This window comes from Orycteropus afer, unplaced genomic scaffold (assembly GCF_000298275.1).
Source record: "Orycteropus afer afer isolate SDZICR_OR568_19922 unplaced genomic scaffold, OryAfe1.0 scaffold00003, whole genome shotgun sequence".
Taxonomy (NCBI): Eukaryota; Metazoa; Chordata; class Mammalia; order Tubulidentata; family Orycteropodidae; genus Orycteropus; species Orycteropus afer.
In genome coordinates, this window is record NW_006921590.1 from 17,736,510 (window position 1) to 17,760,731 (window position 24,222).

Genomic DNA, 24,222 nt, shown 5'->3' on the forward strand with positions numbered 1-24,222 from the left:
ACCCCCATTGGGTTTCCAAGGCTACAAATCTTTACAGAAGTATACTGCCCCATTTTCCTCCTATAGAGGAGTTAGTGGGTTTGAACCACTGACCTTTTTTCTGGTTAGCAGGCAAATGCCTTACCCACTATGCCACCAGAGTGCTCTCTCTATACATAGTACTATATAGATATTTAATATTGTATTATATATATATAATATATATATATATTTAAAATTCTATTTTTTTCAGAACCCAAGGTGAAATGAAAAATAAAAAATATTATTAACATTTAATAATAAAGTAGCAAATTAATTTAGAGCAGACTTTTATTAACTACCATTTATCTTACATTTTACCAGGAGAATTCTAATTTTTTTTAAAAGCATTTTGTGAAATACTTCCTTTAGATTTCTTTTGCATTTTGAAAAGCCTCCTTTTAAGTCATCACTCTTTCATTATGGTATTCTTATCTAGTCAAATTCAGTCACAAAAAGTACTTCAAAAAGCTTGGATAACAATTTAGTGCAGCATTGATTGATTATTACATAGCATATTTTTCCCCAGTGTTTTCCTTTCATTTGAGTTATAAGCCTCTTAAAAATGTGGACACTCTCAACTTCACAAGCAAAAAAAAAAGAGGGAGAGAAAAAAGAAAGAGTAAAGGAAAGAGTAATATAATTATATAGATAGCAATTGTACAAGTCTGTACTAAATAGTCAAGATTACTATTTGTTCATTCTGAAATGAATAATGTCTGTATTTGAAATATTGATCACTTTGTTCAGTATTAGGAACTCTGGTGGTGCAGTGGTTAAGGCATTCTGTTGCTAATCAAAGGGTCAGTTGTTTAAACCCACCAGCTGCTCCACAGGAGAAAGATGTGACATCAGTTTTGTTAAAGATTTACAGCCTTGGAAACCCTATGGGACAATTCTACTCTGTCTTGCAGGGTCACTATGAGTTGCAATTGGCTTGATGGCAGTGGATTTGATTTGTGGTTTGAATTCTTGACAGAAAATATAATTTCTATATGGGGTGACAATTGATTAGGAAATTTGTTCAGTCTGAATTAATGTTTAGTAAATTTTACCTGGTAAAATTGGTAACTCTAGCAGGAAATTGCATTAATGGTCCAAAAAATGTTATTTTGCTTCTACAAAAGCATCCCTATTTTATGAAGGAGCAATTAATACTTTGAAAAATATCCACTAGTAGTAAAAATAATTACTATTCCATGTGAGCATATATTCTTTTCTGTGAGGAGACAAATAAGAGAATAAGAGGCTTAGAGAAAGAAAAGGGTGAAAACTTACTAATGTTAATTCAAAAGAATGCTCAAGTTTTATGTTAGTCATTGGCATCATTTAGGCTTTTGCCCTATTAAAGCGTTTTGCAAGGACTTAATAAGAAGTGATTGAAAGTGCTTATTTTAATTTTGGCATTTCTCTATCATTTTTTGGTCTTGTGTTGGCTTTGTTGGTAAGTAACAAAACTCTCAAGAGTTAGGCAGTTGTGGTAGTTAAGGTTATGTTTCAACTTGTCTGGGCCTGGTTTTGAGTGGCTGGGCAGCTGGATGTAGTGTTTCCTGTGATGAGACTGGTAATCAGCTCCATGGTGGAATCCGCTATAGGAGCTGAGTAGCTACTTTAGGGAAGCAGTCTACCTCCAGCATATAAGAAGAAGCCTTGAAAAAGGTCTTTGAGATTTTTGGCACATCTGGATCCTAAATTTGGCTGAATCTTCATTCAGCAGCCTGCCATGTTGTCTGCTGATCTTGGGACTATTTCTGGACTTGAACTAGTGGCCTGCCATATTGCTTGATAATCTTGGAACTGTGCCACTTTACTTGTTGACCTTTGACTTTTTAGCTTCAGCAGCCAGCACCTGCCTGAGTTAAGAGAACCCTCCAGCTTTAGTGGGCCAGGAGCAAGAGGCAGAGCTGAAGCCCAAGGTTGAGGGGCCTTCACCCAGCCATAGAGCAGACACTTTGAACTCGGACTTTTAGCCTAAAAGTGTAGGAGAATAAATCCCTGCTTATTAAAGTCATCTCCACTTGTATTTTCTGTTAGAGCAGCACTAGAGAACCACAACAGAAATCAGTGGTCAGAAAAGGAGGAAAAATGTTCAAACTCTCCACCAAATTCCCCATGCAAATATCCACCTAAATAGTATAATGTGATGCTTATATTCCTACAGATGGCTTCTTATCAAATGATTTGTTTAGCAGGTTAGTATTTCTGTTAAATTCAGGCTTTTTGCACATCTTGGTTCTGGGTATTTAAATAAGCAGAAACAGGTAATGCAAATTTCAAAAGGAGTAACTTCTTCAAGTAGAGAGTTCACTGCATATCATTGGACATCTTGGCATCTTTATGACTGAGTGCCCCAAACCTGGGATGCCTAAACTGCCATTGACATTTAAACCTGAACAAGCCAAAAATAAACACAGGGGTATAACTAACCTGCAAGGTCATGTGAAAGGGATCTCTTTACTTACCACAGTGACGTTGAAAGCATATAGGAGATCAAAGGGCAGGGCAGCAATTAAATCAATGATGAACCAAGTTGTGACATAGTGAATGCAAATTGATCTTGCTTCGAAGATAACTTGACCAGACTTGCTGACATAAGTTGTTCGGAAATTTAAAATAATATCTGCTTGGGGGAAAAAAAAGAGAATGAGAAGGAAAGAGGGGAGAGAAAAACAAAAAAAGAAGGAAGGAAACACAAAAAAAAGGAAGGAAGGGAGGGAGGAAACAAGGCAAGGAGGGAGAGAGAATGAAAATTATATAAAATTAGATAAATGGTAACCTGTTAGCCTATTTCAGATTAATAGCTTTCAAAATACTCCCTTCACGGACCCATTAAACTCAAGAAATAGGTATTGGGGAAGAATGAAGAGAGTTTTGTTTTTAAGCACCTAGTATTTCCCATACATGGCACCAAGTATTAAGATAATTAATTCAAATAATAACAGCAATAAAACAATAGTAACCACTTACTAAGTGCTCATTATATATCAGCCATTATTCTAAGAACCATTATTCTAACAACAACAACAAGAACCTAGCATGCATTATTTCACTTTGTCTTCAAAATATATTCCAAAATAGACAGTATTCCCATTTGACAATCAGAAACAAGTGTTAAGGAGAGAAAGGAATGCATCCCTGATCTTATTGCTAGAAATAATAAAATTAGAGTTTCACACAGATATAATTTGTCATGCATATTCATTATTTTATATGATACTAATTAATTCCATGTATGAAACAAGGATGCCACATTGGGGATGAATGTATGCCTGACCCAAACCGTGGTATTTTTCAGTCACCTCATATGCATGCAAAAGCTGGACAATGAAAAGGAAGATTGAGGAGGAATAATGCATTTGAATTATGATGTTGGTGAAGAATATTGAATATACCATAGACTGACTGTTAGAAGAATAAACAAATCTGTCTTAGAAGAAGGATACCCACAATGCTCCTTAGAAGCAAGGATGGCAAGACTCTGTCTTACGTACTTTGGACACATTATCAAGAGGGACCAGTCCCTGGAGAAGGACATCGTGCTTGGTAAAGTAGAAGGCCAGCAAAAAAGGGGAAGACCCTCCACAAGATGGATGGACAAAGTGGCTGCAATAATGGGCTCAAACATAGCAATAATTGTGAGGATGGTGCAGGACTGAGCAGCATTTAGTTCTGTTGCATATAGGAGCCCTGTATGTCGATACGGCACCTAACAACAATAGGATTGCTGGGAATCAGGATTGAGTCAATGGGAACAGGTTTTTATCTGATTCTAAAAACCACACTCACTGCCATTGAGTTGGACCTGACTCATAGTGACTCCTCCTTGGGTTTCCAAGGCAGTATCACTACAGAAGTAGATCGCTCATACTTCCTTCCAAGGAGTAGCTGGTCGGTTTGAACTGCCAACCCTCTGGTTAGCAGTCGAAAGAAATAGAGGTGGAGATCTCCATATAGAAGAAGTATTTTCTTAGATGAGTCATTACAGAATAGTAAGTTTAGAAAGCTTTTTTTTTAAAAAAAAATATTCAATTGAGTTAATTGAATGAAAAGAAGATACACTAATTCAGAAGACTTTTATACACAGTAGTAGTAATATTAAAATTAAAACTTTTATTTTTTTTCTTTTAGTCTATGGATACAAATCTACTTGAGATATTTAAATATTTTTAGGGAGAAAAACCCATAAACATGTCCTCTTTCTAAGATGCCCAGAAGTATGGTATAATTGTACAAAGAGCATAGGTTTGCCTAATATTTACTATCATTTTTAGATAAATTATTTTAAATATCTGCTTTTATCATGCAAACATAAACATATTGCAGGTGCACTGTAGTTCACAAAACATTTTTTCACATTCATTAGTTTGTGTGGTTACATGCCAACTCTGTCATGCATATTATTACTTTCATTTTACCAGTGATTCAGATGAATTAAGTAAATTGTTTAAAGTCATTCAGATAATCAGCAACAGAGAGATAGGAAATCTTTGACACCCAACCTCACTGTGATCCCATTATTTTAAAGTTATATTGCACTTCAAAATATATTTAGAGGGAATAACAAGAGGTCAGTGCAGAGAAGTGCCATCTGCAGTTCTTAGATGATGTTTAAAAATGGTCACAGAATTAAATATGGAGAAATGAACTTTCTTGGATTCTGGAAATATGAGAAAAGAGCTTTTGTTCAGGAACAACTGAGAAATCATTTGGCTTTCTCTCTAAATGATATGGCACTGTGATCCAAGAACTGGGACAACTTAATGTTTGTAAATATTCAGTCCCTTAAAAGGAAGGGAAGGGAGCTCTGGTAGCATAGTGGCTAAGGCACTTGACTGCTAACCAGAAGGCTGGTGGTTCATACCCACCAGCCACTCCTCGGAAGGACGATTGGGCGATCTACTTCCATAGTGATACTGCCTCAGAAACCCAAGGAGGGGTCACTATGAGTCTGGGCTGACTGGACGGCACATAACAACAACAACAAAAGGAAGGGAAGGAATAGCTAGTGTAGATTTTTCTTTAAAGGAAAAGGAAAAGTGGAAGAAAATAATATTGTCAAGAAGAAGAAAAGAGCTTTCCAATTCTGGCATCCCCTTAAAAGAATCATGGAGGAAAGGGAAGCTTTGCAAATACTGGATGCATCTTTTCCTCCCCCTGTGGCTATCTCGGGAGCTCTGGTGGTGTAGTGCTTAAGGCATGTGACTGCTAACCAGAAGGCTGGTGGTTCAAAACCACCAGCCACTCCTTGGAAGGAAGGTTGGGCAATCTACTTCCTTAGTGACACCACCTTGGAAACCCAAGGAGGGTCGCTATGAGTCGGACCGAAGCGTTGGCAGTGGGTTTGGGTTTTTTTATTTATTTTTTTTATGGCTATCTCACTTTCCAACTTACTTTTGTATCTTTATCTAATTAAATCATAAAAACTTATCCTAACATTATGGTCAGCCACCCCTCGGAAGGAAGGTTGGGCAATCCTACTTCCGTAGTGATACTGCCTTGGAAACCCAAGGAGGGGTCGCTATGAGTCGGGTTTGACTCGACGGCACATAACAACAACAACAACAACAACAACAACATTATGGTAAGAATGTGGTCTTCTCCAGACAATCCATACCTCATCTAGAAGGCAGCAGGATGGTTTTCATTTAGAGATAGCTACAAACCATAAATGTAACATTTTTCGACATAAAGCACATAAAAGTATATTCATCAATATCCAAATGTACCACCCTACACAGACATACATGGAGTATGAATTAGGAAAACTATTTCAAACACTGTAGCAAATTAACTCTTAAAGATTTACCTCCTAGAAACTTTGACACCTCCATGTGATTGTAAATGTGTAAACAATCCCTCCTGACACATGGTGCTGTACCACAAAAACCAAAAAAACCCACAATTTTTTCACTGCCCTTGAGTCAAATCTGACTCATAGCTACCCCTCCTTGAATTTCTGAGGTGGTATCTCTACAGAAGTAGATAACCCAGTGTTCTATCCGAGGAGTGGCTGGTAGGTTTGAACTGCCAGCCTTCTGGTTAGCAGTCAAATGCCTTAGGCACTACAATGCATAAATAAGCAGGGCAATAAAAAATTATTAATTTTTTTTTAAAGTGAGGATATTATAATATTAGGAGCTCTGGTAGCATAGTGCCTAAGGCACTTGACTGCTAACCAGAAGGCTGGCGGTTCAAACCCACCAGCCACTCCTCGGAAGGAAGATGGGGCAATCTACTTCCGTAGTGATACTACCTGGGAAACCCAAGGAGGGGTTGCTATGAGTTAGGTCTGACTCGAAGGCACATAACAACAACAACAAATTATAATATTGTTGTTGTTGTTAGGTGCTGTCAAGTTGGTTCTGACATAGCAGCCCAGTGTACAACAGAACAAAACACTGACCAGTCATGGGTCATCCTCACAACTGTTATGTTTAAGCCCCTTATTGCAGCCACTTTGTCAGTCTATCTCTTTGAGGGTCTTCCTCTTTTTCTCTGGCCCTCTACTTTACCAAGCATGAAGTTCTTCTCCACAGACTAGTCCCTCCTGATAACATGCCCAAAGTACATAAAATGAGGTGTCACCATCCTCCCTTCTAAGGAGAAATCTGGCTGCACTTCACCCAAGACAGATTTCTTAACTCCTCTGGCAGTCCATGGTATATCCAATATTCTTCACCAATATCATAATTTGAGTATAAATTCTTCAGTCTTCCTTATTCATTGTCCAGATTTCACATGCGTATGAGATGACTGAAAATACCATGGCTTGGGTCACATGCACCTTAGTCCTCAAAGTGAAATTTTTGCTTTTAAGACTTTAAAGAGGCCTTTTTCAGGAGATTTGCCCATTGCAATACATCGTTTCATTTCTTGGCTGCTGCTGTCATGGGAGTGATTTTGGATCCAAGTAAAATGAAATTTTTGACAACTTCAATATTTTCTCTATCATGATATTGTTTATGATCCAGTTGTAAGAATTTTATTTATTTAACTTTTTAAAATACAAAATGTAAATTAATTCTCTGATGATTCAGATGGCTCTGAATTGCTTTGCAGGAAACTCAATTTGCCTTGTTGCCTTTCAATTTTAAATAAGCATGATTAAATGAGGGACAAATAATAGAGAGTTAACTGTATAAATATTCTGTTTTCATATTGTTATGATCTGAACATGAGTATTTCATTTCTGTCCTAACTAAATGATTATGTATCTGGGCTAAAGAACAAGAAGGCTAAATCCATTTTTTCTACTTTGAGTTCCTCAAAGAACTATGTAATTAGAAATTAAAACAAAACAAAAAAAAGGTTAAATTCAATATGGCACAAATTACTAGATTTCTTTTCTTTATTAGCATGTATGTCAGCTGGGAAATAATTTTTAAATCATATCGGCTTACTCATTAAAAAGTAAATTAAAATAATGATGTGCACAAAAGCATATGTACCACATACAAATAATTAATATCTTCTCATTTAGCACTTCTTTAAAAATTAATCAATTACTACAACATAGGTGGAGAGATACTTAACTAAACCAACTGCCAACTAATATTTTACAGATACTCTGTCTTTTTCATTGCTGTGAGACATTCTTTCTAACACAGTATGATGTCACATCAAATATGAGGTAGATAGTGTGGGAAGAATGAATAACAGAGCTAATTAATGAAGAGGCTTGAGGCTAAAAATCATAAGAATTATTTTAATTGATTGCCAATGTTAATGGATGAGATTTTTTACACCACTTGATCCTTTATCGTCTTGTCAGCATTTGTCCCTCTCGCTTAGCTTGAAGTGAGAAGACTGTAAAAAAGAATGGGAAAGCAGGCCCGTAGAGGAGGAGCATTTAAGAAGAGTTGCATTTAGAAGAAAAAGCAAGATTGAAAGAAGGCAATCAAGTGAATTGAGGAGTGATTGATTTAGGTATTGACTTCTGTTTCTTATTGGTAGTGTCAGTGTCATCATGATGAACTCTTATAGGTCTTCACTCTCAGCATCAGTATCATATAGATCTGTATAAAAGAGAAGGGACCTCAAAGTCCTCTATTCCAATGTCCCTTTGAATTCAAGTATTCCACCCATGTCATGCTTGATAAAGGCATAGTCAACCAGTTATGAAATGTTTCCTTTAGCGATAAGCAAGCATCCTGCTTTTTGAAAGCATTCGTTTTCGTTGGACACATCCTTCGTTCGTGTGTTCTCACTTTCCTCAGTGGCTGCCTTCCTTATTATGACTTCCTCTCATTATCCTAGCTTTGTCCTCAGCAGAAACAGAATATATTCTCTCCTCCCACTCTAAAGCCCTATCTATAACTATGAAAAAGCCAGTCATCAAGCTTTTCTCAGTCTCCTAAGCTGAATATCCTAAATTCTTTCAAATGTGTCTTGCATGATATGGTCTCCAAACCTCTTCCAATCCTGATAATATTCTCTAGCTTGGTGATTTTCATAACAAAGTTTCAAGGGAGAAAGAGTTTGGGCTTTAACCCTCCCCCTTGTTCTCCCTTTCTCTTTGAAGTCTGATTATTTATTCATTTTACATAATGAGCTTTCCTCACCAATTTTTATTTTGAAAACGAATTTTCAACGTTTTTACACAATAAAGAAGAAAAAACCCTCATCTAGTTGACTACCATCCTTTTTCAAGTAAGTTCATAGAGTTAAATTTACCATCCCAGACACAGTCCAATGTGGAAGGTAAATAGTATTTGCAGAGTTCTTGTCACCCCGTAGCCTCACTAACATTTGGTGTTATCTGACTTTAAAATTGTTGGCAATTTGTTGGGATTGTAATACGTCTAGTAATACATTTGCAATTGGTTTTAATATTTCTAGTAAAGCGGCTTGGTAAGTTGTTAGAGAAATTAAAAAATCATATTAAATTTTAAAGCATCCTCTTATTGGTTTAAGTGAAAGTTTGTCACCTTAAACCACAAATACTGTTTCCCATAGAGACTGCCTTCCCAATAGACTGCTCCTATTCTTTATAGGAAGAACTAAAGTACAGCAATCCCTTTCAGCATTGTGGCATTGTATGATTTTGTTAGCTGCTGTCAAGTCAGCTCCAACTCATAGTGGCCTTAAATATAACAAAGTGTTTTTGGTCCTGTGCCATCTTCATGATCTTTGGGATGAACCTGTTGTTGTAGCCATTGTGTCAATCCCTGTCCCTGAGGATTTCCTTCATTTTACCTGACTCTTTACCAAATGTGATGTTCTTTTCTATAATTTGGTCTTTGCTGATGGTGGATGTATCCAAAGTAAGTGAGCCAAAGGCTCACATCATTGCTTCTAAGGAGCATTCTTGGTTGTATTTCTTCTTAGAGCGATTTGTTCATTCTTCTGGCAGCCCACAGTATATTCAATATTCTTTGCCACCATCACAATTTGAATGCATTGATGCTGCTTCTGTCTTTCTTTTTCATTTTCCATGACATCCTTAAAACTATGAAAACATTGCTATTCGGGACCTTCTATGTTCTTGTCTTCCTTGGGCTCAAAGATGAACAAGGTATTCAAAAGAAGCATGCTTTTCTCTGGTAAGCATGGGTTCTCATGTGTTTATTACCTATGTCATTCCACTCTTATGTACTAAGTATGCATCATCATCTCTGAATACTGAGGGGTCGAAAGAGACTGCACACTCCCAGTAGACTTCTGTAAAAATTCCTTACTTACTGTCCAAGACTAATGATCTACTTTATACTGACCTTGCACATTGCATTTACATTTTTGTTATATTGACCTTGTACATTTTAGTGCATAAGTTCACTATATCAAAAATGTTTCCACATATTTTACTTAAATATGTACATTGGTATGTAGAAAGACTACTTATTTCGGCTCCCTATAAACTATTCTTACATACTTTGGTCATGTGGTCAGGAGGGACCATTCTCTGGAGAAGGATATCACACTTGGTAAAGTAGAGGGGAGGTGAAAAAGGGGAAGACCCTCAACAAGGTGGATTAATACAGTGCCTGCAATGATGGGCTCAGGTATAGCAAGGATTGTGAGGATGGCACATGACTGGGCAGTGTTTCTTTCTGTTGTACATTGGGTCACTATGAGTTGGAGATGACTTGACAACCTAACCTAACAACAACATAAATTATTCACTTTTTCAGTGATGTGTAACTCTAAATTACTTATTAAACTTTGGAATTACTGGATCATTTTTAATAAAAAAGTAATTTAAGATTAAACATAAGCCTAGTGAAAAACCCTGCTTAAGAGAAAGTATATGCTTACCTCATTACAAATACTTTTAACACATTTATGCTGTCTAGAGTTATAGTAATCAAATGGTAAAATTTACATGTTTAAGTACATAAGAAATTTAAGGATTATCTTATAATTTTAAGTAATGAGATTAAAAAATTAATAATTAAAATCTGTTAATTCCATCAGAAGGAAATATTGATTATCTAGGTCACAAAGCTTAGAATTAATGAAGCCTAATATATAGAAAGGCGCTCTGGTGGCATAGTGGATAAGGCATTTTGCTGCTAACCAGAAGGCCAGTGGTTCAAACCCATCAGCTGCCCTGTGGAAAATGTGTTGATATGATTAGTGTTTGTCCCAATGTGAAATTCCTCCTATCTGTGCATTAGAAAGAAAAATGTTAGATTAAATAATAAAACCTTTTATAGTTAAATGGAGTTTTACACTTTAACTGGAGCTTCCATGTACGTTGAAGAGAATAATGTCCTTAGTATCTGTAGTAGCCTTTAGTGCTGTTTACCAAATATTTTTTGATCACTACCTTTTGGTATGATTTTATTTCCCCATCACACATATTAGGTATGTCCCTTTAACCTGCTTTGGCCAAAATATAAGAATAGGAAGAGCCTGCAACACTCTGGACAGAGGTTCTGAGAGCTAGTGTGCAATTCCTCACATTTTCTTTTCACTGCCTTGATGATCATGGAAGCATGTGGCAAGATGGAGCCTTTGTCAGGTTAGGTACCTGAGTGAGTATGTTGGACAGAGTCCACAGCTGACTCATGGTGTACACATAACATGAGTGAGACACAAAAGCTTGTTTACATGCCACTGAGATTTTGAGATGGTTTGTTACCACAGAAAACCCTAGCCTATCCTGGTTGGATGGATAGTTACTGCTAAGAGTGGCTAATGGTATAGAACCAGAATAAGACTCTGGATTGTGGACCCCTGGGCAAATGTTATCTGTTATTATTGTTACTAACACCACCACCATCACCACTGCTACTGTTGGACAGGATTCAAAACTGAGAAACTTGGACAATGAATGGCTTACTAACATAACACATGTTAATACAATTATTTTGATTGTTACTTTATAGACTTGATGCACTTAGCATAATAATGGTGCTACAGTGATAATAAAATAATAATTGCTAATATTTACTGAAATCTTATATGACAGAGATTGTTTAAAGTGTTTTATACATGTTAAGTGTTTGATTCTCATATGTTGTTGTTGTTATGTGCCGTCGAGTCGGACCTGACTCATAGCGACCCCTCCTTGGGTTTCCGAGACAGTATCACTACGGAAGTAGATTGCCCAACCTTCCTTCTGAGGAGTGGCTGGTGGGTTTGAACTGCCAGCCTTCTGGTTAGCAGTCAAGTGCTTTAGGCACTATGCTACCAGAGCTCCCTGATTCTCATATAAGCAGTGTGAAGTAGGTATTATGTCTAATTAATAAGAAGTGATAGACTCAGAGAATTAAATTGCCAATGTTACCCAATTAGAAAGTGTCAGAATATTTATTTAAACATTCTATCTGACTCTAAATCTTAAACTGCAGAATGCCACCAAAACCCCCTTTTTTTTTTTTTTCCTAATTTTGATTTTGTTGTCCTACAACACAGAAAAGGGGATCTTCAGGTGACACCTATGAACTGATTCTCAAAATTTAATTTTTAGAGCCAAAAAGATTTATCATAGATTAAACAAAACAAAACAACCCAAGCGCACTACCATTGAGTCTATTCCAATTCATACTGATCCTATAGGACAGAGTAGAACTGCCTCATACGGTTTACAAGGTTTTTTTGTTTGTTTGGTTTGGTTTGGTTTGTTACCATAAGCACTTGGCTGCTAACTAAAAGGTTAAAAGTTCATACCCATCCAGCAGCCTTGCAGAAAAAAGGCCTGGCAATCTGCTTCTGTAAAGATTATAGCCAAGAAAACTGTATGGGGCATACTCTGTCATATGGGGTGTCTATGAGTCGAACTCGACTTGCTAGTACCCAACAAAAACAACAGTAAAGGTTGTCATGTGAAAAGTTGCTCAACATATTTTTTAAATGTTTTATTTGAAGAACAGTATATATACTGTAAAGTGCACTGATCTTAAGTGTACATTTTTGATGAGTTTTCCCAAGGATAATCCATTTTTGTAATAACCAATAAATAGAGATGTAGAATAGAACAGGACTGCCAGAAATCATCTTTGTGCTCCTGCCTAGTCATTAAACTCCCCAAAATAACCACTGTCCTGATTATCATAGATTAAACAACAACAACAAAAAAAAACTCACTGCCATCGAGTCTATTCCAACTCATAAGGACCCTATAGGACAGAGTAGAACTGACTCATACGGTATTCCAAGGCTATACATATTTATTGACTCAGACTGCCTCATCTTTTTCCTCTGGAGTGGCTGGTAGTTTCAAATTGCTGACCTCTTTGTTAGCAGCCGAATGTTTTGCTTAAATTCATCTGGAACTTTAAATAAGCAATCATAATATGTACTCTACTATCTGAATTCATTCACTTGACATCACCTATGTGAGATCCATCCATTCTGTATCATGTTTGTTACTTTTCATTGCTGTATTTCATTGTATGACTGTACTGAAATTCATTTTCCAATTTTATCATTGATAGGAATTTGGGTTATTTTCTGTTAGGGCTATTTTCAATGCATGCATACAAACACACACACACGCTCTGTGTATGGGTATATATATGTATTTGGGTTGATTCTATGGGTAGCTTTGTTGGCTAGTAAAACATATATATATATATATATATATATATATATATACACATATACATATATACATATGTATATATGTATATATATATATACTGTATTCTACTTTAGTAGATTCTGGCAAAGAGTTTAACAGAGAGGCTGTATTAATTTACACTCCTACTTGCAGTGTATGAAAGGGTTCGGGTTGCTCTATATTGTCTCTCAAACTTTTGTAATTTTAGTCCACTTGTTTTAGCCACTCTGGTGGTGGTGGAATTATTTGCATTTTCCTTATGATTAATGAGCACATGCTAATTGTACATTTGGTTATCCTCTTGTAGGAAGTATTAGTTCAAGGCTTTTGTCTAATGGATTATCTTTTTTTCCTACATTTTTACTGATTTGTAGGAGTTGCTATATATTTTGGATATGAATTGTGTCTTGTTTAAGTACTTTATGCCTACCTCTAGATCATTAATACCATGATATTTTCTAATATTCTTTTATTTCTTCATTTTGGTCTATAATGTACCTGCCATTGTTTTTTGTGTATGGTGTGATGCAGGAGTTTCTGGATATCCAGTTGATCCAACTCTATTTTTAAAAAAATATATTTTCTTTTCCCCAAAGCATTGCAATGACATTTTTATCATACGTCAGGTGGTCATATAGTCATATATGTGTAGATCTGTTTCTGATCTCTCTATTTTATTCCAATGGCCTATTTGTATGACACTAGCTTTTCCAGTAAAGTCAGAAACAGATATATTAAAGCCATTTTTAAGGACCCTGAAGAGCATTTAAAATATAACTAATATATTTGACTTTTAAAGCAAAAATTAAGTATGAATTTGCTATAAATCTGAAGTATTATATTAAAAAAATGAAATGAATTATTTAGTATTTGGAATAATGGAATCATTGTTGATTGAGAGAATAATAGATTCTCACTTAAGCACATTATGATTTCATTTTTACAAATGTCATCAGTCAAAATTGGCCATATTTTTGTGTTATGCTAAAATTGCATTTCTACTTGTGGTTTCAATAAGTCAGCCTATTTCTGTTTACTGTGAACATTAAAACCACAAAAAGATCAATCATATCAGCCCAGACCCATCTGCTTTCAGTAATGTTTGAGTAGAAGTAGCAATAATGGGAGAGTTAGGGGACAGAGTCATTCTTTGCCTTACTTGAGTTATTAGCCAGGTCACTGGAGCCAAAAGGAAAGTTTGGAAGCAAAATAGTGCCTGTGTTATATTAACTGCTCCTCAGGGTTGTCTGAGTAGGTAGAGGAGCCCAATAATAAGTCAAGTTAACATCTCTGGACATTTAAAAGCAAAGAATTTTATTGTGGTACCTGGGTCACCAAAGTCAAGAAGGGTACTCAAAGATCAAGCAGAAGTCAAAATCCAAATTGACACAGGTAGACAGATGAGAGTACAAGCATCATATTTGGTGAGGGAACTCAAAAAAGAGAGCAAGAGTAGAAGGAATTCCAGAGTCAATGAGTGCTAAGGTGCTCCTGGTGCATAGTCAGAGTCATGGTATCACTACGGAAGTAGATTGCCCAACCTTTCTTCCCAGGAGTGGCTGGTGGGTTTGAATCACCAGCTTTCTGGTTAGCAGTCAAGTACCTTAGGCACTATGAGCTCGGGGAAGAGGTTAGTTAAATCTTATCAGTTGAAGCTGTACAATATCAAAGGAGTTGACAACCAGAACTAGAGCCTTAAATGAAACATAAAGTTACCACTTATTTTTATTTGTTTATATTTCACATTTAATATTTGTTTAAAGTTCTTACAAAGTTTGTTCTTTATTTACTGTATGGTATTTCTGGAAGGAAGGGAAGAAACTGCTTCTGTATTAGTTTATATAAATAAATTATAGTGTCTAGAGTTTCTCACTGACATTTCAGAGACAGCAGAACATAACTCTCAAAACCTACCCACCCTGCTTATTTTCTATTTATCATTCATGGGCACAGATTATTGAGATAAAGAGTAATAGCCAACCTCTTTACAAAAACAACATCTATTTGTTAAATATGATCTGCTCATGTACTTGGGAAATGTCTTATCCTCAAATTAACCTTTTACTAAACTGAGATAGTTTTCTTGCTGTTCCTTTTAGAAATATGGATAAAACCATATTGTCTTTCTGAGCTAAACACAGAAGAAGCTACAAAAGTCATGTTACTCAAGGCTAAACACTGCTCCAAATTTTAAGGCTAAGGTTTTATTCCAAGAGGGGACTGAATTATGTGGCAACATTCCAACAATTGCATTAGAAAGTGTGGTATTTGTTTTGTTTGTTTCTCATTAGCTTTTTATTGTGATTGGGTGAAAGTTTACAGAGTAAATTGGTTTTCCATCCAACAGTTCAGACTCATTTCATTTTGTGACATTGATTACAATCTCTGCAGTGTAACAGCACTCTTCCCACTTCTTCCCTGGGATTACCATTTTCCTTTGTCCTTCTTTCCTATCCATTACTGCCTTCTGAGCTTTACCCCTGGGCAAACACTGCCCTTTTGATTTCTTGTGTTTGATTGTTCTAAGACTTCCTTCTTGGTGTTATTGTTTACCTGATAGGCCTATCTACTGTTTGGCTAAAAGTTGAGCCATGGAAGTGAGTTCAGTTCCTGGCCTGAAGGGTGATCAAGGGCCATGGTGTCAGCAGCAAATGTGGTATTTCAATGTCACTAAGATCACAGCTTAAATAGTTTGTGCTTGACTCCTATCCGAAAGATTGGTTCAAATCCACCTGCTGAAGGAACAGTCTGGCAATATACTTTTGTAAAGATTACAGCCAAGAACACCCAATAGGTTGCCTTGAGTTGGAATCAACTAAGTGGCAACTAACAACATCAAGATGCTACTTTATTTGAATGGTTTTGAGGAATTCCATCATCTAAGCTGATGCTATTTGCTTATTTAGCATTTGGATGTTAATCAGTATTGATGTTATACTGAATATACATCTAAATACAAGCAGGACTACCTCGTTTGTCATTCAAAATGTCCAAACATAACTGCCTCTTAACTTTCTTCAGCATTGCTATTGGGCATGTGCTCTGTATGTTTCTATTGTTATCAGATGTTTCATGTATGTGGCCAATTCAAATTTTCAACCTGTTTTGAAAATTTCTCTTGATGATAAGTCAAATTAATTTCTATTATCCTCAGAAAGATGTGTAAGACAGGGACTGATCTGGGCAAAACCTTCATCCTAAGCTGTTCACTATTTTACCTCTCACTTTTCTTTTATGTGGTTCCTTTAATGAACATAGTGCCTAAGGCACTTGACTGCTAACCAGAAGGCTGGCGGTTCAAACCCACCATCCACTCCTCAAAGGAAGGTTGGGCAATTTACTTCCATAGTGATACTGCCTCGGAAACCCAAGGAGGGGTCACTATAAGTCAGATATGACTCCAGGGCAGTGAATTTGGTTTGATTTTGGTTTTAATGAACATGTAAATTATTTCCCTTAGCTTGTCCTCAGGTCTCCCCACTTGGGAATAACCAGCTTGGTGTCTCATAATACATTAGACTTGAAATACAAGCAGATCATGAAACAGCCAAACTATTAAAAAATGACTGTGGAGAATTAGCTTTTTTTTTTTTTTTTTCAGGTAGATTTGTATCTTACATTGATATTATGCTCAGACATCAGTGAGTAGAGAATAAATCACAGAGTCAAAATTATACCTGAAAGAATGTGACTCATTCAGAAAGAAAATCATTCCAACATATCATCTCTCATTAAGTCCAAACATGGTTACCTTTTCCTCCAGCATTAAAAGAGAACTGTGGCTTCTTCAGTTAGACACCAAATGAAGTGGTCAGTTTTTATCTAGTGGCCATGTTGTATATGGAGCTCGGGTGGCATGGTGCCTAAGGCATTTGTCTGCTATCCAGAAGGTTGGTGATTCAAACCCACCAGCCACTCCATGGAAGAAAGATGGAGTAATCTCCTTCCATAAAGATTTGCCACCTCAGAAACCCAGTGGGGGTTGCTATGAGATGGAATGAATTCAATGGCAGTGAGTTTGGTTTTTGAGTTTATGTTGTACATGCTTTAAGACATTAAAATCATATTCAAATGACTAACAGCCTTACTCTGTGTGGGAAACAAGGGAACTAAGACCAACACCGGGCTTTGCACACTAAAATCACCTATCTCGTGTTTCACCTCATACTTTCTTCAAGTTGAATGATGGGAAAAATTGGCCCATATTTAAAATAGCCTCTTGCTTTTCTTATTGTTTTTTCTAATAATCTAAAAACCTTATAATGCAACTCTAGAATATAATGGAAAATACAGTACCAAAAGGCCTCTTTACACATAGTATAGTCACATGACTAGGCTCTTGTACAAGGAAGTGACATGTGCAGTTTTCACACTTTGCTCATAAAACTTGGCACATTTGCCTTTTCACTATATTTTGTTTTCCCCTTTGTGATGATTGGAATGAATAAGGACAAAGTAACCTTAGAAGCCAGCCATTAAAAATGGAAGGGCTACTATTAGTCTTAGTACCTAAATGACTATGGAGACTGTTCCTGCCCCCTGTCTCCCTGCTAACTTTTAATACACTCTCAAGAACATTAGTCTAGAGAGAAATAAATTTCTAGATCCCATCAGCCATTCAATTATTATTTCAGCTCATTTTACAACACTGTGTTAACATAATACATAAAGGAAAGGCCACTGTTCTCCTCCTTCCACTAACTTAGTAATTTAACAGATCCTAGTAGTACCTAAGGCACTTGACTGCTAACCAGAAGGCTGGCAGTTCAACCCCACCAGCCACTCCTCAGAAGGAAGATGGGGCAATCTACTTCCATAGTGATACTGCCTCAGCAACCCAAGGGGAGGGGTCACTATGAGTCAGGTCAGACTCGATGGCACATAACAACAACAACAACAGTCCCATGAAAGGAGCTCTGGTAGTGTAGTGCCTAAGGTATTTGACTGCCAACCAGAAGGCTGGTGGTTCAAACCCACCAGCCACTCCTTGGACGGAAAGTTGGACAATCTACTTCCATAGTGATACTACCTCAGAAACCCCAGGAGGGGGTATCACTACGCTATCAGAGTAGTAGTAGCTTTCTTTTTTGCAATTCCTTGTCAAAAACTGGTCAGCATTATTTCACCATATACCATTCCTACAGTTACTCCTGGGCATTTCACCTCTGGGTGTCACTTGCTAAAACCAAGGCATTAATATGACCCATTCATGTTGCCCTTGACAAAAGAGTTGCTAATTGTGGAATGGAATGTAAGTGAAGAGAATAGGGGGAGCACTGGTGTTAAGTATGGGAAGAGGTCTAGTTGGATAAAGATTAATAGCACCATTTGTCAAACAAGAGGCTACAGGTGTTTAGAGAACTCTTTATGGGCTTGTTAAAAACAAAATAAAACAACAACAACAACAGAAAAACAAGCCTGCTGCCTTCAAGCCATATCCAACTCATAGAGACCCTATAGGACAGAGTAGAACTACCTCATAGTGTTCTAAGGCTGTAAATCTTTATGAAAGCTGACTGCCCAGTCTTTCTCCTGCAGAGAAGCTGGTAGGTTCAAATTGCTAACTTTTGGATAGCAGCCAAGTGCTTAACCATTGTGTCACCAAGACTACTATGGGCTTGTTATGGTCATTAAATGAGATAAAACAAAAACCAAACTCATTGCCATTGAGTCGAATCCTACTCATAGTGACCCCTCCTTGGGTTTCAGAGGTGGTATCACTACGAAAGTAGATTGCCCACCCTTCCTTCCGAGGAGTGGGTGGTGGGTTTGAACTGCCAGCCTTCTGGTTAGCAGTCCAATGCCTTTGCACTGTGCTACCAGAGCTCCTATTAAATGAGATCACAAATATTAAAATGCTTATCTTAGGTGTACTATTCAAAATACAAACTTACTCTTCCTTTCCCTTCCTATTTCCTTTCTTTAAAAAGTGATTTGACCTCTTTGAGCTTCAGTTTCTTTACAATATAAAACTGAGATGCATATTACTGTTGAATTTAGCTTTTAGTTATATTGTCCTAGACAGAGCCAACCTTAAAAATAGCATGAGAAAAGAACAATAGAAGGAGGGGGTCTTCACAATTTCAGTCTTCTGAAATGGTTGTTGTAAGTTTCAAATAAGATAATGTAAGAAAATATACTTTAAATATTATAATGTTTTCTTTAAATATAAAGGACCAGTTATTTTTAAAATTTGCCTTAATATCTTGTTATATGGGTGACCCTAATTACATTTCTGTTTTATGTGGCTAATATATGGTTCTGCCTAGGTGAACTACAGTCTATTTATTATTGCCATCAATTCCCAGACACAGTCACTTTTAAACAGTCAATATAAATTGACTGAATACCTACTATACACCAAGTTCCAGGAACCTAGTGTTTCTATGCTCAATCCCTGCTTCTAAGAGGCAACCAATAGCCCTATTGATGGAAGGTCTTTTCAAACATTTTATTTCTCCACTGAATTCCATTTGGCCTATAGGGTTGAGCTTAGACAGAATTATGAACAAGTGAATAACCACAGAGACAGCTTCTTTCTTGTTACCATCTTTGTAAACTCTTCCTCATGCCAAATACTCAGTCCTTGAGGTCTCTTGCCCAAATTTCCGATCATCTGTTTGTTTGTTTTTTTGTTTTGTTTTGTTTTTAATCATGCCTCCACATTAAATGATTAATCATGGACCGGTTCTACATCTATTTAAAAATACATCAAAGATGTCTTCCCTGAAGCCATGGAATGATAATACAACTTGGGATAAGGTTGTCACTGCTCTTCCCTTATGTACTAAGAGTTTCCCACACTTAAACATGAATTGAATATTCACACACAGTAAATACGAATTGAATAGTAAATTTCCCCAAGCCTCATATATCTTCTTGAAAACAGAGAGATTGTCTTCAGTATCTTTAGTGTCTTTATCATCACCCAAATAATTCTTGTGGGAGCTCTGGTAGCATAGTGCCAAAGGCACTTGACTGTTAACCAGAAGGCTGGTGGTTCAAACCCACCAGCCACTCCTCAGAAAAAGGTTGAGCAATCTATTTCCGTAGTGAAACTGCCTCAGAAACCGAAGGAGGCGACGCTATGAGTCAGTTCCAACTCGATGGCACATCACATAACAACAATAACAACAAATCATTCTTTTTAGTGAAAAGAACAATTTTTAGTTGCTAGTGGTTAGTATGTCCAGGTGAACTGAGGCTGTAGCATCTTCCTGCTTCCATGTCAGTAAATTCCCCTTCTAGAGATCTCACTGCAGACTGCACTTCATCCGAACACCTAGTGTTTAGACTTGCCAAGTTCATCCTACCCCCAGCCTAGTGCACTGTTTGGGTGCCTTTGACAGGCTCTTGGTCTGCTTGCAAGGGGCTGGGCAGGACATCAAAAACCTAAGGGATTTTCAAATTACCTGACATTTTGCTTAATGGTGCTTGACTTGTTAAGAATAGGTAGTTCTAAGTAGGCTATACATTTTTTAAAAGTTTTGATTAATACATATGTAATAAAACATGTGCCATTTCAACCTTGTTCACGTGTGCAGTTCAGTGAAGCACATATATTTATCATGTTGTTCCACCATCACCACTAGCCTTTGGAAAAAATAATGAGTTATACCTTAAGAAAAAAAGAATAGCTATCCACAAAAAAGGGATGCTGACCTGTTTGAAAAGAAAGGTGTTGCTCAACTCAATGAACTGCGATTTATATCTTGTTTATCTCAATTATTCATGTTGGTAAACATTTGTTAATACCTACTATATATCAGCTACTGTACAAGTTGATGGAACTAGAGAGACACTTATGACATAGGAGAGAGTAAAGGGAGTAAAGAGTAAAGGAAGGAAACCTAAATAGTGCGTGAGGAAAACCAAACCCAGACTTCTTGTGACAGGGGTCAGAAAACTTAAAGAAGATTTTGTTGAAGAGGTCATAAATGACACTTCAAGGATAAGGAAAATTTGATTGGGTAAAGAGATATTAAAGATATGGGTTGCCATTTTTGCCCCTAGAAGCAGAAAGTACAGAGGATATGCAAGTAGGTAAGGGAATGACACGTTGAAAAACTGAAAGTGATACAATATGGCTGGAGCCATTGGAAAGAGGAGTGAATGGCGACAGGCAAAAGAATAGAGATAGTCTAAAGCAGGAAGGGTCCTCTGTGTTACATTCAGAAGCTGTCATATCTATCATGTGGATGACATATTGGTCTTCAAGACTGAACAATAAATATGAATTGAATATTAAATAATGAATAATATCTAGGCCCAGGTACATTATTTTCTGTAACTTCTAGATATTTAAAGTAACTCTTAATAAATTCAATATATATTTGTTTTTATTACTTATTATTTATCATAAAAGTTTTGGGGTGATGGGGAGAGGAGTTTATTCCAATGGAAAATGCTAACTACAATGGATAAAATGGATTGTCGTCAAATTGATTCTGACTAACTTTTAAGTTGTGGTGTTGGTGCAGAATACTGAAAGTACCGTGGACTGCCAGAAGAACTAACAAATATGTCCTAGAAAAAGTGCAGCTGGAATGCTCCTTGGAAGGGAGGATGGCCAGACTTTGTCTCACCTACTTTGGTCATGTTGTCAGAAGGGACCATTCCTTGGAGAAGAATATCAACGAAAAAGGGGAAGACCCTCAACCAGATGGACTGACACAGTGGCTGCAACAATGGGCTCAAGTATAGCAAGGATTGTGAGGCTGGCGCAGGACCAGGTAGTGTTTCATTCTGTTGTATATAGGGTTGCTATGAGTCAGAGCCGACTCGACGACACTAAACAACAATTACAACAATGGCAACCATATAAAACAGGGCAGAACTACCATATAGGATTTCGAAGGATACTAACTTTATGGAAGCAGATTGCCAGGTTTTTCTCCTTGGGAGATGCTGGTGGGTTCAAACTGCTGACTTTTGGGTGAGCAGCCGAGTGCTTAATTATTGTGTGACCAGGGTTCTTTAATGGGAAATATGCCCCGCCATTGAGTCGATTGTGACTCATAGTGACCTCCATTGGGTTTCCAATGTGGTAAACCTTTACGGAAGTAGATTGTCCCATCTTCCTTTCACAGAGTAGCTGGTGGGTTTGAACTGCTAACCTTCTGGTTAGCAGTAAAATGGCTTAGGCACTATACCACCAGAGCTACTTTATGGAAAATATAAACCACCCAAATAATGCCAAAAGTAGTTTTTGTTATTGTATGTATGTGTTTCTGGATTTATTTTATTTTTAAAAAATACTTCAAGAAGACATACTTGAAAAAGAGGAAAAAGAGGAAAGAATGACATAGCAAAGTTTATGTTTGGTAAGAAGCAAATGGAAAGAAAAGATCATTATGCTGCAATAACTTTCAAAATCCAGAACTCACTATTTTTTTCTGGGTTTCTAAATTTAGCAATGTTCCATTCTAATTCTCTACTTTTTTCAAAACAAGTACCATTGTTTCATATTTTATGAATATGAGCTCCTTCTCATGGTCTATTTACAGTAATATGTACATCACAGGGCAGAATCATTCTTCTATGCACGATAGAACAATTTTCCACCATATTTTCCATTTCACCAAGGCTTCAGATTTAAACAAAAATCAATTCAGGTACATTGTGAAATAATTTTTATATTTGTCAAGCAACTACAACTCCATTTTCCATATGTATCTAATGCCCTTGGCAAAGAAAAAATAAGCAACAATTATTGTTTTATCTGAATCATTCCATTAAATAAAGTGAGTTTATAATATCAAAACAAAGTAACAGAAAGCCACATGTAACTTAGAACTCCTCACAATAGCTATCACTGTTGAAAATATTAGCATGAACAAACTGCATTTCAACTAGAGCTTTATTGACTAATAAAATATATTTTTTAAAAAATTCAAAATATATTGTAAACTGGATATGTCAATATTTGTTGACCAAATAATTCCTTTCCTTCTTAAAATAATTCTAAAGGTAAGGCCTTCTGTACTTGCTGTTCCACTTGACTGAAATATTCTTCAACAAGAAATGCAGTTGGTTCTTTCCTCACTTCCTTTCTGTTATTTAAATGCCTTGTTCTCAGTGAAGATCATCTTGACCATTTCATTTGAATTGCAACCCTTTCCCCATCTCTGCTTTATTTTCTCTATGCAACTGAACACTATCAAACATGCTATGTATTTTACTTATTTGTTTTCCTTATTGTTTTTCTTCCCCTGTAAGAATAGAAATCTTATGAGGGAAAGGATCTCTATTAGCTTCACTGCTATATCTTCAGCACTTAGAGCAGTGCATGACAAAGAGTGGGTACTCAGTGCATATGTATTCAGTGAGTGAACAAAGATAACTTTCAGACATTCATTACAATTTTTATTTAAATTATAAAAATAAAATCAACTTAAACTTCTACAATTAAGAGCAGGTTAAAAAACAGAATAGTTCATCTACATGATATGGTATAATGCTACTATTAAATATGGTTATAAATATTTATAGAACATACAGAAATACTTGTATTAAAATGTTCTGTGGGGGAAGGGAAGATGGTTTCGTACCTATAACCCATATATTTGACCCTTCTACCAACTCAATCCCTGAGTAAGTAGGTAAAGCAAATAGAAATAATAATACTGGAGTTATGAGCAAATAAGGAGAAGATAAAATATCAGATTTAGTGAAGGTGGAGAAAAAGAGAAGATTAAACAACTGGGAAAAATAAACAAACCCATCTAACTGATGGAGACAGAGACTGAGAGGATTCATTAGAAACACAAAAGAGGTCAGCAGAGAGAAGGAGGAAAAGAAAAAAAAAAAATCACAGAACCCACAGAGGCACTGTTGTTGCTGTTGTTATGTGCCATCCAGTCCGACCCGACTCATAGCAACCCCTCCTTGGGTTGCCCAGGCAGTATCAGTACAGAAGTAGATTGCCCAACCTTCCTTCTGAGGAGTGGCTGATGGGCTTGAACCTCCACCCTTCTGGTTAGCAGTCATGTGCCTTAGGCACTATGCTACCAGAACACTGGAGACTCAGAATACAACACACCAGGAGTTTTTGGTGGTAACTTTGGGCTCTAAGTGAGTAGCTAATCTTACTGGGAAACAGATCAAGACCTCTTATGGCCTGGGCTGCCACAGACCCCAGAAAGGATGGGGGAAAGGGAGAAACTTCCTCAGTAGGTGGAGCCCCAGAGCAAGTGCAC

The 24,222-nt window shown here is 36.8% G+C and overlaps 1 protein-coding gene across 1 annotated transcript in view; it reads right to left on the reverse strand.

Annotated features, from left to right (window-relative positions):
* KCNH8 (potassium voltage-gated channel subfamily H member 8) overlaps positions 1 to 24,222 on the reverse strand; it is a 653,292-nt gene that overhangs the window by 268,828 nt on the left and 360,242 nt on the right. The window contains exon 6 of the mRNA XM_007936572.2: positions 2,481 to 2,638. Within this exon, the coding sequence (XP_007934763.1) occupies positions 2,481 to 2,638 (158 nt within the window). The remainder of the gene's footprint in view (positions 1 to 2,480; positions 2,639 to 24,222) is intronic.